This window comes from Gekko japonicus, unplaced genomic scaffold (genome assembly GCF_001447785.1).
Source record: "Gekko japonicus isolate JY-2015 unplaced genomic scaffold, Gekko_japonicus_V1.1 scaffold2176, whole genome shotgun sequence".
In the NCBI taxonomy this organism is placed as follows: domain Eukaryota; kingdom Metazoa; phylum Chordata; class Lepidosauria; order Squamata; family Gekkonidae; genus Gekko; species Gekko japonicus.
In genome coordinates, this window is record NW_015163669.1 from 193,196 (window position 1) to 204,579 (window position 11,384).

The following is an 11,384-nucleotide window of genomic DNA, read 5'->3' on the forward strand; positions in this document are numbered from 1 at the left end:
CAAACAGTATTGGAGATCATATATCATTCTGGGCATTAAATGGCGCTGATGAATGTACACGTATACTTTCCTCAGATAAACAATTTGTAAGTCTTGCAAAACAGTCCACTAATTATTTGCAGGATTTATGGCCGAAGAAAAGTTTCCTCAAAATAGCCCAGTTCTTTGCCAGAAATTAAACTTTCAAATTCTAGCTGATTTGAAAGGAAAAACAACAATACATTATTATCCAGCACTGCAATTATGCAAGTCTTCCCTCTTTCCAAAAAAAGTAGTGTTAAACTTCAATGCCTCAAAAAAAAAAGTATTTTTGTTTTGCTTTATTTAGTGCTTAAATCTCTTGGCATCTTTGAACAGAAACAAAGAAGAAAATAACTGAAAGAGACAAAGAAAGAAAATCTCAAGTTATGAAAAATAAGGTCTCCCACACATTACATTGTAAACACTCCCACTGCCAAACTCCAAATGAAAAAATATCAATTTAAAGAACATGTACAAGCACTTAGTGAACAGCCTTAATAGAAAACAGACCAACTCCAACCAATATAAGTAATAATCCACCTTTTCTACTACTTTTCTCTTTGTAGATGGAACAGAGGCAGGGAAAGAATCTGGTGCTGCAGGTTTATATTGTTGGGGAAGAGAATAAGGAGCCTCAGAGGCAGCAAATAACCAATTGTAAGCAAGAAAACCTGGATTCAGTCCCACAGAGGGTTCCACCGATAGAAGGGGGTGCAGTTTCACTGACTTCCCCCTTCCACTGTACACTGACTCCCCTACATGCTGGTCCTGGGGGGGTCCCATCCCTTCCCCCTACAGCAGACTTTGGGAGGGGAGGAGGGGGCTCTGGGCTGCAAAGAGAGCAGGGAGGTGAGGAAGTTGTACACAGATGTTGGAAATACTTCCATCAACAGAAGTGTTTGGTGGGATCCAAGTCAGACGTTTGAGAATTTGAGTTGAATTCCTACGGCATTTGTGCATATTTTATATACAGTCCCTTGTCATATGGTCAAACATAAGCGGGGGGGGGGGAGAATACAGGGGCTGTGCCTGCAGACTTTGCTCTTGACCTCCATGGGCTCAAAAGGACCATTTACAGGCAGAGCACATTTTTAGCTGCATTATCTGTAGTGAAAACTACACGTATTTGGTGTTCAGCATACACATGTAGACTTCATGAAAACTGTGCTCTTGAGAGCATGGTCATCAGGGACAGGACCAGAAGGCCTCAATCAACCCCCTATATGTACTCATTTGTGCCCAAATCAGGTATGAAAAGGGCTGATGACACACGCAAAAGTGAAATGTAACAAACATATGCTTTAAACGATCCTAAAACATCGCAAATCACAAAAGTATTTACAAGTATCTCTCCACTGGGCCTACTGTTTTAAATGCTACATGGAAATCATTGTGGGATTCAAAGAGAACAATGGAGACAAGCCTATTTCACACCTTGCCCTGAAGAGATCAGCTTCTGTTGGAGAGTTCAGGGTATGCGTGCATACTTGTATCATACAACAGATTACACCAGTTGCTCAAAAAAACTGAAGAGAAAGAAGGCAACCAGTGATCATTCAGTGTCCACTACAGTCCACATGGAGAAATGCAATCAGAGTTTAACGAAGTGTCCACTACAGTCCACATGGAGAAATTCAGAGTTTAACTGAGAAAGATGATCCGCAGGAGCAGCCTTGCTCAGCCTGTGGATTGTTCACCACCTGGAAGGCGCTGCGAATTAATTCCTTGTTGAAGTCCACCATTGCCCCTTTCACAAAGTTCAGGCTGTCCAAATCCACAACCACCCGGGCACTCCCTTGTTCAAAAACCCTAAGAGAAAGAGATGCAGATGGAAACAAGCACTGAGAATTTGGAAGAAACAAACTCACATTCAACACAGAGCTACCTCTGTTCCAGGCCATATATTCAAAAGAATCTTCTGGCTATCTAGCCCACAATCCATCAGCAATACCTTGGAGACATTATGGGCACTACAGTCTGCAAGACCTTAGAGTATGCCTATTCTCTTCTAAGCTCCCTTTCAAGGTAGGCAGGTGAGGCTGTACTGCACATGACATCTAGCCATAATACAATTCCAGGGGAGACCAAGAGCAGAGTTTTCTTTGTCACAATTCTGGATCTGCCTTAGTCCAACCATTCAGGCTTACAGGCAAGGCTGCTACCCCTGTTCCAGGTAACCCAGGAAGCTTGGGGAGAGGGTCAGAGAATGGGAGAGGGAGCAGAGCATGGCAGAGGGAGCATCACTGACATGGTCACATCAATTCTGTTTGACCAACCAAAAGTGACATCATCATATCGACAAAACTCTAGGAATTTCCACAATCTCTATGGTAAAGACAACAAGGATTGGGGAAATCCATAGAGCACTGATGATGTTGCAACAAAAGTGACACTGTCTCACCTGCAACATCACCCCCTGATTCCTGTTCTCTCCCACCTCTCAGAGCTCAAGAGCAGGCAGGGGCAGAAGTTTACCCACCACAGGTGGGCAACTGCCAGCCCTACTTTCTGGAGAATAATGAAAGCAGCACTCCTCTTCCAATACATTTTGTTGAGTTCTTCAACATGGCTCTTGCTTCTGTTTTTGATTAATTTTATCTTGTTACTTTGATTTAACATTTAATATAATGTTTGATTTTGTTAATTGCTTTGAGTTTCTCCATGGGAATTTAGAGGAGGATACAAATTTAATATGCAAATCCATGACCTGATTTACAATGTTGCTGTGAGGCTTGGAAAGAATATGCAATGGAAGTGACTGTCAGGGAGAATCAAAGACACCTTCATAGGTATCTCATGTTCTGCACCACTGCCATGAATATGGTTACCAGTCCCAGACTGGCAACCAATAGGAGGCCAAGTGGGGGTGGAGACATGGGGGGATGGCTGTTAGCAACAATGCGAGATCACTGAGATTTGCTTAACTTTGTTCAGTTACTGAGAAGAAACATTTCCCCAAAGTTGTTGCCATAAAGATGCCATATTATTGGAGAGAACATTGACCTTACAATCAAGCCACAACTGTTTATATTTAATTGTCTGCTGCCACAAGACCCAAGTTGGTTATTTTTCCTTTGCATTCTTTGGAAAAATGAAGCCATTCGGTTGTACAAACTGAAAAAGATACCTCTGTATCAAAGTGAGTTATACCTGGGACCTCATCTTTTTTGTACCCCTTTGGATATTTATGTTCTTTTCTTGACTATAAACTCTGTGTATAATGTCAACCTCTTTTCTCTCATTTATTGTTAATTCACTGTTGCCAAATTCATTATTATTTTGTAATTATATGGTAGTTTGCACACTTTCTTTGTCACAATGTTATGCTATTTTTTTGAAATACACAAGTTAGCTACATATTATTTATGTTTGCCTTTTCCAAGGTCCTTATTGCTTCTCTTTTCTTCCTCACTGGAAGATCTCTCCCTCTGCTTGGCTGCCCCACCCCACCCCCAGTCAAGCTCTAGTGGCAGCAACCAGTTGCCTGTTCCAAGGCCGAAGGAGGCAGCTGCAGGGCTGGAGGACTCCTTGGAAGTGATCTTTGCCCACAATAGAACCCTGCACAGCCCCACACCTTCCTTTGACAGTTACCACTGCCTTTTTATTATGATGTTGGGAATATATAAAATGGGGTTCTCTACACAGTAAGGTTCTGAAGCACACCCCAATTCTACAAGTCCCCCCTCCCCCTCACAATGTTATCTGTGCCCTTACCTGTCATCAGGATTGACAACTGTATCCAACGAAAACTTATACTGGAAACCTGAACAGCCACCTCCTTCCACCTGCAGCCTGAGAAATTCAGACCCTCCTGTAATCTCCAGTAGCCTCTGTTGCAACAGAAGGAGAGAGCTAAAAAGATGGGCAAGTGTGCCATGCAAACATTTAGCAGCCACCTGAAAGTCTGATAAGTAAGAGCCCTTGAAAGGGCCTGGAGCACTGGAGAGCATGCAAAGTGCTGAGCAAAGAGGCAAGTCACAGCAAGAAGCAAATTAACCCCACAGGTAACACTTTAGATGCCTTACTCAAGAAATGAGTTTATTGTGGAATTATCCACAAACCTCAGATTCATATCATCTCCCTCTGACACAGTGCAAACCAGGCTAACCCACCCCCCCCGGATCAAGTGTTTCATTACAAACACACTTTACCATAACACTGCAAATTATAAGAGGGGTAAGTTTTTATATCCCACTTTTCTCTACCTTAAGGAGTCTCAAAGCAGCTTACAATCGCCTTTTCCTTCCTCTCTCCATAACAGGCACTTTGTAAGGCAGGTGGGGTGAGAGAGTTCTGGGAGAACTGCGACTGGCCCAAGGCTTCATGTGGAAGAGTGGGGGTATCAAACCCAGTTCCCTAGACTACAGTCCACCAGTCTTAACCACTATATGATGCTGGCCCCTCTGGTCTGTATTTATACCAAAACATAGAGTATTTAAATGGCCAGATCACAGACTGCTAGTAAAATAAATAATAAAAATAATAATCAAATGCCATTTCAAACTACAGCAACCTTACTGTTATCTTAGAACCTTATAATTTTTAAATGTACAGAGAAAGAGGGAGCATGCTGCATAGGCACACAGGCATTAGGCCACTCTAAAATCCAAGAGGCATCACAACATGACATGTAGCACATAGGTTTAGTGACTGTCAAGGAGTCATACTTTCACACAATTTTCACTAAGGTAGATCTGTCCGTCATTTGAATCGCTCTGTCTCTCTCCAGGGGCAGAGGATGCCACCAACCGCCCTCTTATCCTTGGCACACAGGCACCAGTCTGAGAGGTCTGAGATGGGGCACTCACCGGGTGCCAGAGAGCATAATTAGGGCTGCATAGGAAAAACATGAAATGAAAAATAAATTGTTGGGCAGAAATTACAGCAGATGGGAGATAAAAGGAATGAAGACAGCGTAAGAGCCATGAGGGGGGGGGGCACATACAAGAGAGAGGAAACTGCCAACAGACCATGACTTTCCAAACTGTAGGAACAGGTGTCTGTGGAGAAATCCCAACATATAGAGGCAGCAAGTTGTGTGGTGTTTCTGTAACAATAATGAAAAAACTAGATGACACTTCTATAATGCCTGTCTGGTTGGGTAGAGGCAATAAGCTTTCCACTGGAAGACCCAAGCAGTGCAGGTCAGATTGTGAGGTGGTCTTCTCATATATACCAATGCACACCGTGGAAGGAAGGATCACACAAAACCCTGTATTTCCTAGTTCTCTGTTTGTATTTATTTATTTAGTGCATTTTAGTGCATTTAGTGCACTTTTCCTTCAAGGAGCATGGTTAGCGTCTCAGAGTAGGATCTGGAAGACCCATATTCAAAACCTCACTCCACCAGGGATGGCTGCTGGGTTGAGTCAGTCACGCACTCTCAGCCTAACCTACCTCAAAGGGTTGTTGGGAGGATAAAATGGGGGAGGGGAGACTATGGTAAGCCATTTGCTGAATCCATTGGGGAGAACCATGATATATATAAATGAGATAAATAAGTACATGGTTCTCCCTTCCTTTGCTTTATCATCACAGCCACCAGGTGAGGTGGGTAAGGCTGGGAGAGAGTGACTGACCCAGGATCACCCAGTAAGTTTCATAGCAAGCATGGGTTGCAACACAGGTCTGTTGCTGGTTTTTGCCGTCAAGTCACAGCTGGGCCTGGCGGGATCTGGTCCATGGGGTCGCGAAGAGTCGGACTCGACTGTGCGACTGAACAACAACACATAGCTGACGTATGGCGAGCATGTAGGGCAGTGGTGCCCATGTTTCCTGGCACCCACCAAGTGTTTTTAGAAACTGGGGGGGGGGGCAGGTGGGGCACTTGCCCAGTAGAACTTCTGACAGACCACTGGAGAGCTGATTGGCTGGGCAGATTAGGATAACAGTGTTTCAGTGGCCACTGCCAGCAGTGTTGGTTTTATTCTTCCTCTCTTCTTACCCAGTGTATTTTTTTAATTACTCCCCTTCTCCCCAGCGCTTGGCTCCGCCTCCTGCAGCAGCTGTTTTGTGGTTGTTCCCGCCATCCTGTGTCAGAATTTCAAAGGAGCCCACAGGCTTAAAAAGGTTGGGGACCCCTGCTGTAGGGTTTTCAAGACAAGAGTCATTCAACACAGGTCTACCAAGTCATAATCCATCACTCTGATCACTACACCACACTAGCAGGAAAGTCTCTAGTAGAAAACAGATTCCAAAGAACTAAAAGAATGGCAAGGATCCTTTACAGAATCCTTGCTGCTTTGGAACTTCTCATCCCAGGCAAGGAAGAATCAGTGCTTCCTTAAAAAACTGTATTTAGGGTACTATGAAAACCTGAGAGAAAATCCAAATTCTGTGCAGGGCTAACAATGTCACCGTAAACAGAGCTACACCCTTCTAACCTCAAAAGTCTCTAGTAGAAAACAGATTCCAAAAAACTAGAAGAATGGCAAGGATCCTTCACAGAATCCTTGCTGCTTTGGAACTTTTCATCCCAGGCAAGGAAGAATCAGTGCTTGCTTAAAAAACTGTATTTAGGATACTATGAAAACCTGAAAGAAAATCCAAATTCTGTGCAGGGCTAACAATGTCACCGTAAACAGAGCTACACCCTTCTAAGCTCAATGACTTCAAAAGACCCGTGTAACTCTGCTTAGGACTGCACTATTAGAAGAAGAAGAGATTGGATTTATACCCCACCCTTCACTTGGACTCTCAGAGTGGCTTACAAACTCCTTTCCCTTCTCCTCCCCACAACAGACACCCTGTGAGGTAGGCGGGGCTGAGAGAGCTCTGACAGAAACTGCTCTTTTCAAGAACACCTCTGACAGAACTATGGCTTGCCCAAGGTTTGGCCAAGGTTATCCAGCAGCTGCGAGTGGAGGAGTGGGGAATCAAACCCGGTTCTCCCAGATTAGAGTGCTGCGCACCTACACCAACCAATACACCAAACTGGCTCTCCGTTTCTTAATCCTTCTACACCAAACTGGCTCTCAGTTTCTCAGTTTCTTAATCCTATCCTCTCTTCCGTTAGGATGTTCAAGATGACTTTGAGCCTTTACTACTGGGTCAGGGGCTAAATTTTCAAAGACTGGACATATCCAAGTTAGTTATGAAGTTCTAAGCATGCTTTTTCTGCCCCTTTGTTTCTCTTCACCTGAACATTGCTTCCTTTCTCCATTATATAGGGTGGCCTTTTTTAATAATAAAAAGACAAAGCACAGGATTCATGAATACTTGGCATTTAAGCAAACGCAAGGGGGAAGACATAATAGGTTTTTATTCCACAGCTATAGGAGATTTATTTTTGACAGTGTTTGTGATCTTCAGATCAGAAGGGAGAAGTTGTTGTCTGTAATATCTCCATTGCGGTCTTAACTGCTTTAGTAAAATACAGAGGCAGATGCCTATACAGGTTATAGAGAGGGAAAAGGAAACCATTTGACTGAAATGAGCAGCCGTTATTTTCCTCTGCTCCCTGGCTCTGGGCAGCCTTAGATACATCACAAACCAAACAATCATCTGTAGTTATCCTTCCCACTGTATCGGCGTCATTATCCATATGCCTGAACCTTACTTGAACTCTCCTAAGCTCCTGTCCTCAATATAGCCTTCTGGTTGTGAGACCCCTACGCTAATTAAGCAGCACAAAAAGACAACTTCTTTTAATCTTTCGCCTATTTTTTCTTTAAAACCCTTTTAGCTCTTCCATGGCCCATTTGCTGTTTTGTTCCTTAAATGTTTATGTCAGAACTGCTGTCAAATGACAGGATTCCTGAGTTCAGTATAGAGACTCGCTGTGTGAACATTTCAACCAGTGACTTACAACCTACATTTCTTTTTAACAGCACTGTAGAGTGAGTATTTATATACTAGCAAACTACAGGGGACCAGTGGACATACAGGGACAACACTGCCTCCCCCCAAAAAAGAGCTTTAGGCACTGCTGTCAAAGCACCAGTGAAAGAGACAAGCCTAACAGGGTTGTATTTTCTCCTGTCATATCATGACTTGACATACAAGCTTCAAATCATTCCTCTGTGAACTAAACAACCTATAAATTAACTGAGATTGCACAATTAGGGCTGCCAGCTCTGGGTTGGGAAATACCTGGAGATTTCAGGGATGGAGCCTGGGGAGGACAGGGACCTCAGCATGGTACAATTTCATAGAGTCCACTGTCCAAAGCAGCCATTTTCTCCAGGGAACTGATCTCTATTGTCTCGAGATCAGTTGTAATAACTGGAGACCTTCAGGCTACAACTGGAGGTTGGCAACCCAGCAATAGGCTCAAACACTATAAAACACTTCTTGCATATTTTGGATTTTGCTCCTTAGGGCTCTCAGGTGACTTCAGGTGTAGAACCTACTCTGCTCGTTTTTATGTATTCCAAAAACTCAAGAAGCGTCGAAAGGTTCAAGGGCATACATTTGAAAAAAGCTCGCAACAACTCCGCAGCTGCATCAGCAGTAAGCCCCACTGTATTCAAAAGGGTAGCTTACTCCCAAGATAAGCACAGACAGAACTGTTGCTGTCTTTAAACAGTTCCTTGCTTTAATAAGAGAGACAACGTGCCCTTCTCGATGCCTCTCTGCACCTACCCTCACCCCCTTTAAAAGCCATGTCATCGCTGTTAAGAACAGCCGTATCTTTAAGGGAGAGAACAGAGTGGGCTGATCCGTTAGTCGTTGGCAAGAAAGCGGTAGGGAACTGCTATCGTCTAGGAAGCAGCAACGCCGAAAAAAGGCTCAGCACTATCTCAACTGCTATTTCCTCCAGCTAGGGGGAGGGGGGGGGAACTTAACCGACGCTCACACAAAAAGGATGCAGCTGCCTCTACCTGCTTCGCCCGCAAGTTCTCAACGTCCTAAAGCAACCGAGCCCGGCCAGTACCGCCATCTTCCTCCCCGCACGATTGCCCCGCTATTGGTGAAGATGTACCACATGTTACGCCCACATCAAACGTCATTGGCTATGGAATCCAAAAGGAATTATCTAACGAGGGAAGTGTGGCGGAAGAAGTCACGTGACAGATTGAAGCCGTTCCATACAAAGCGTGTGTGCATGAGGGCGTTATATGCCTCGCGAACGAAATCTGGCGGAAGTGCTGGAAAACGCTATGCTGATAGCGGTGCCTCTGTTAAGCTTTTTGAAGAAGAAGAAGAGATTGGATTTATACCCCGCCTTTCGCTAACCAAAGGTGTCTCAGAGCTGCTTACAAACTCCTTTCCCTTCCCCTCCCCACAACAGACACCCTGTGAGGTAGGTGGGGCTGAGAGAGCGCTTGACAGAAACTGCTCTTTTTTCAAGAACAGCTCTTATCAGAACTACGGCTTGCCCAAGGTCATCCAGCCAGGTGCAAGTGGAGGAGTGGGGAATCAAACCCGGTTCTCCCAGATTAGAGTCTGCGCACTTAACCATTACACCCTGATTGGGTGGCGCTGCAACACCAAAGGGAGGAGTTTCGACTATTTTACGAAATGTAATCATTACTGAATAGCCTAGTCCAATATTTTCTTTTTAAAAACCTGTTTAAATAATTATTTGGAGATAATTTGAAGTTATTTGATGACTGTTCAAAACCTGAACCCTTCCACATCACACATTTCTATGTTGATTGCTATTTCTTTATTTATTTACATTACATACAGATGACTGTTCAAAACCTGAACCCTTCCAAATCACACATTTCTATGTTGATTGTTATTTATTTATTTATTTACATTACATAGAGTCCACCTTTCTCACTAGGACCCAAGGCGGATTACAGAGTAAGTGAATACAATCAGCAAGATGGGGACAATCAATAAACAATTAAATAGGATTGGGGTTGTAGAACCAACCAGAAGTCTAAAAAACAGAACTGAAGCAAGGCATAAGTGTTAACATGACACATTAAAGATGCAAAATTACATAGGTGTACCCAAGGCTTTATCAGTTGCCGATTAAGAGATGAAGAGAAGTCACAGGGAACTACAGTTCTACCAAGAGATGCCAAATGGGGGATTCACTAGTGGCAACAACCCTATTGAGAATTCTGAAATAAGGGACTTCCAGTTTTGGCACTCGTCATGGCGGTCGCTGTCCTGGACCTCCAGGAGACAATCGCCAGAACCCGTGGCTAGGAGGGGGTGCGATCGTCCGCACTCCCCACGGAATCCTTGTGAGGTGTTCCAAGTCATGGGGCGCTAGACAGCTTCTCCTCCGGCAACAAAGCCGGCAAGGGGGGGGCAACCATGCCCCAACGGTCCTACTATGGAGTTTCCAGATGGAACTAGAAGCGCACACTGGATCAAGCGCTGGGTGATCTAGCAGTTTTGCAACTTAAGCGATATGGAAATCGTATAATCATTGAACTGTGAGTTAAAGTGAAGCGAGAACATCGAAAAGAGCCAAAAGCCGCCCTGTGGGAAGCAAGGGGGCGGAACTCCCCTCTGATAAGACAAATTGAAAGCGAACTCAATCGTAAAAGTGGGGGGGGCAGGCTTTTAAAGTGAAACAGACTGCATTAAAAGATTTCTAAGAACTTACCAAGCGTAACTGAGAACTTCAGAGACTGCGATAACTTTTGATTAAAAGTAAACAATTCCTTAAAAATGGCGTCTCCCATAAAGAAGGACAACAGGGAGAAGATAATGAAAGCTAAGATCACTGGAAGTACCAGCCCGGCAAGTGTTGTGCCCAGACAGGACACAAACGCAGACCTTCAAAGGTTACTAAGTGAGGCATTGCGCCCTCTGCTGGAACAAGTGATGGAAATAAATCAAAAGCTGGATAAACAGCAAGCTCAAATCAATGAGACTGTCAAAAAAATCAATCAAACGGGATTGCAACTTAAAGAAGTAGACACCAACACCAAAAAGCTGCAAAAACAAATGCAGACAATGGAGAAGAAGCGACAAATAGACGAGTCTCAACTGCTACAGCTACAAATGGAAAAGGCAAGCTATGTCCTAAGATTCCAGGGAATTCTTGAGGAAAAAGTGGGAAATCTCACTAAGTTAATGTGTGAAGCATTGGAGCAAATGGCAGAAATTGAAGCGGATACTCTACAAAATGACATTGATATGGTCTATAGATCATATACCAAATTCATAAGGAATGCCAGGAGAAGTGATGGTGAGATTCTCCAGAAGAAATGTCAGAGATAAAATTCTTAAAGCAGCCAATGGAGTCTCCCTGAAAATCAAAGGCAAAGAGATTAAGGTACTAAAGGACATACCATTTGAAATAAGGAAGAAAAGGCATAAATATAAAGACTTGGTCGCATTCCTTCAAAAGAAACAAATTATCTACAGATGGATTTTCCCCGAAGTAGTCATCTTTAAGTTTGCAAATGGAAAAGAAAAAATTGACACTCTGGAAAAAGCAAATGAATTCC

General features: G+C 43.7%; 1 protein-coding gene across 2 annotated transcripts; it reads right to left on the reverse strand.

The window, feature by feature from the left end:
- Positions 1–332: 332 nt before the first annotated feature.
- On the reverse strand, positions 333–8,922 carry ISCA2 (iron-sulfur cluster assembly 2). Of its 2 annotated transcripts, XM_015407744.1 has the most exons (5): positions 8,844–8,922; positions 4,689–4,854; positions 3,736–3,851; positions 1,669–1,830; positions 333–1,625 (listed from the first exon to the last, which is right to left on the reverse strand). In XM_015407744.1, the coding sequence occupies exons 1-5, from the start codon at positions 8,900–8,902 to the stop codon at positions 1,613–1,615; spliced, it is 516 nt and encodes a 171-aa protein (XP_015263230.1). In that variant the 5' UTR covers positions 8,903–8,922; the 3' UTR covers positions 333–1,612. The 2 variants fall into 2 exon arrangements, with proteins under 2 accessions (XP_015263230.1, XP_015263229.1); XM_015407743.1 differs by lacking the exon at positions 333–1,625 and having other exon boundaries at positions 1,656–1,830.
- Between the last annotated feature and the right edge of the window lie 2,462 nt (positions 8,923–11,384).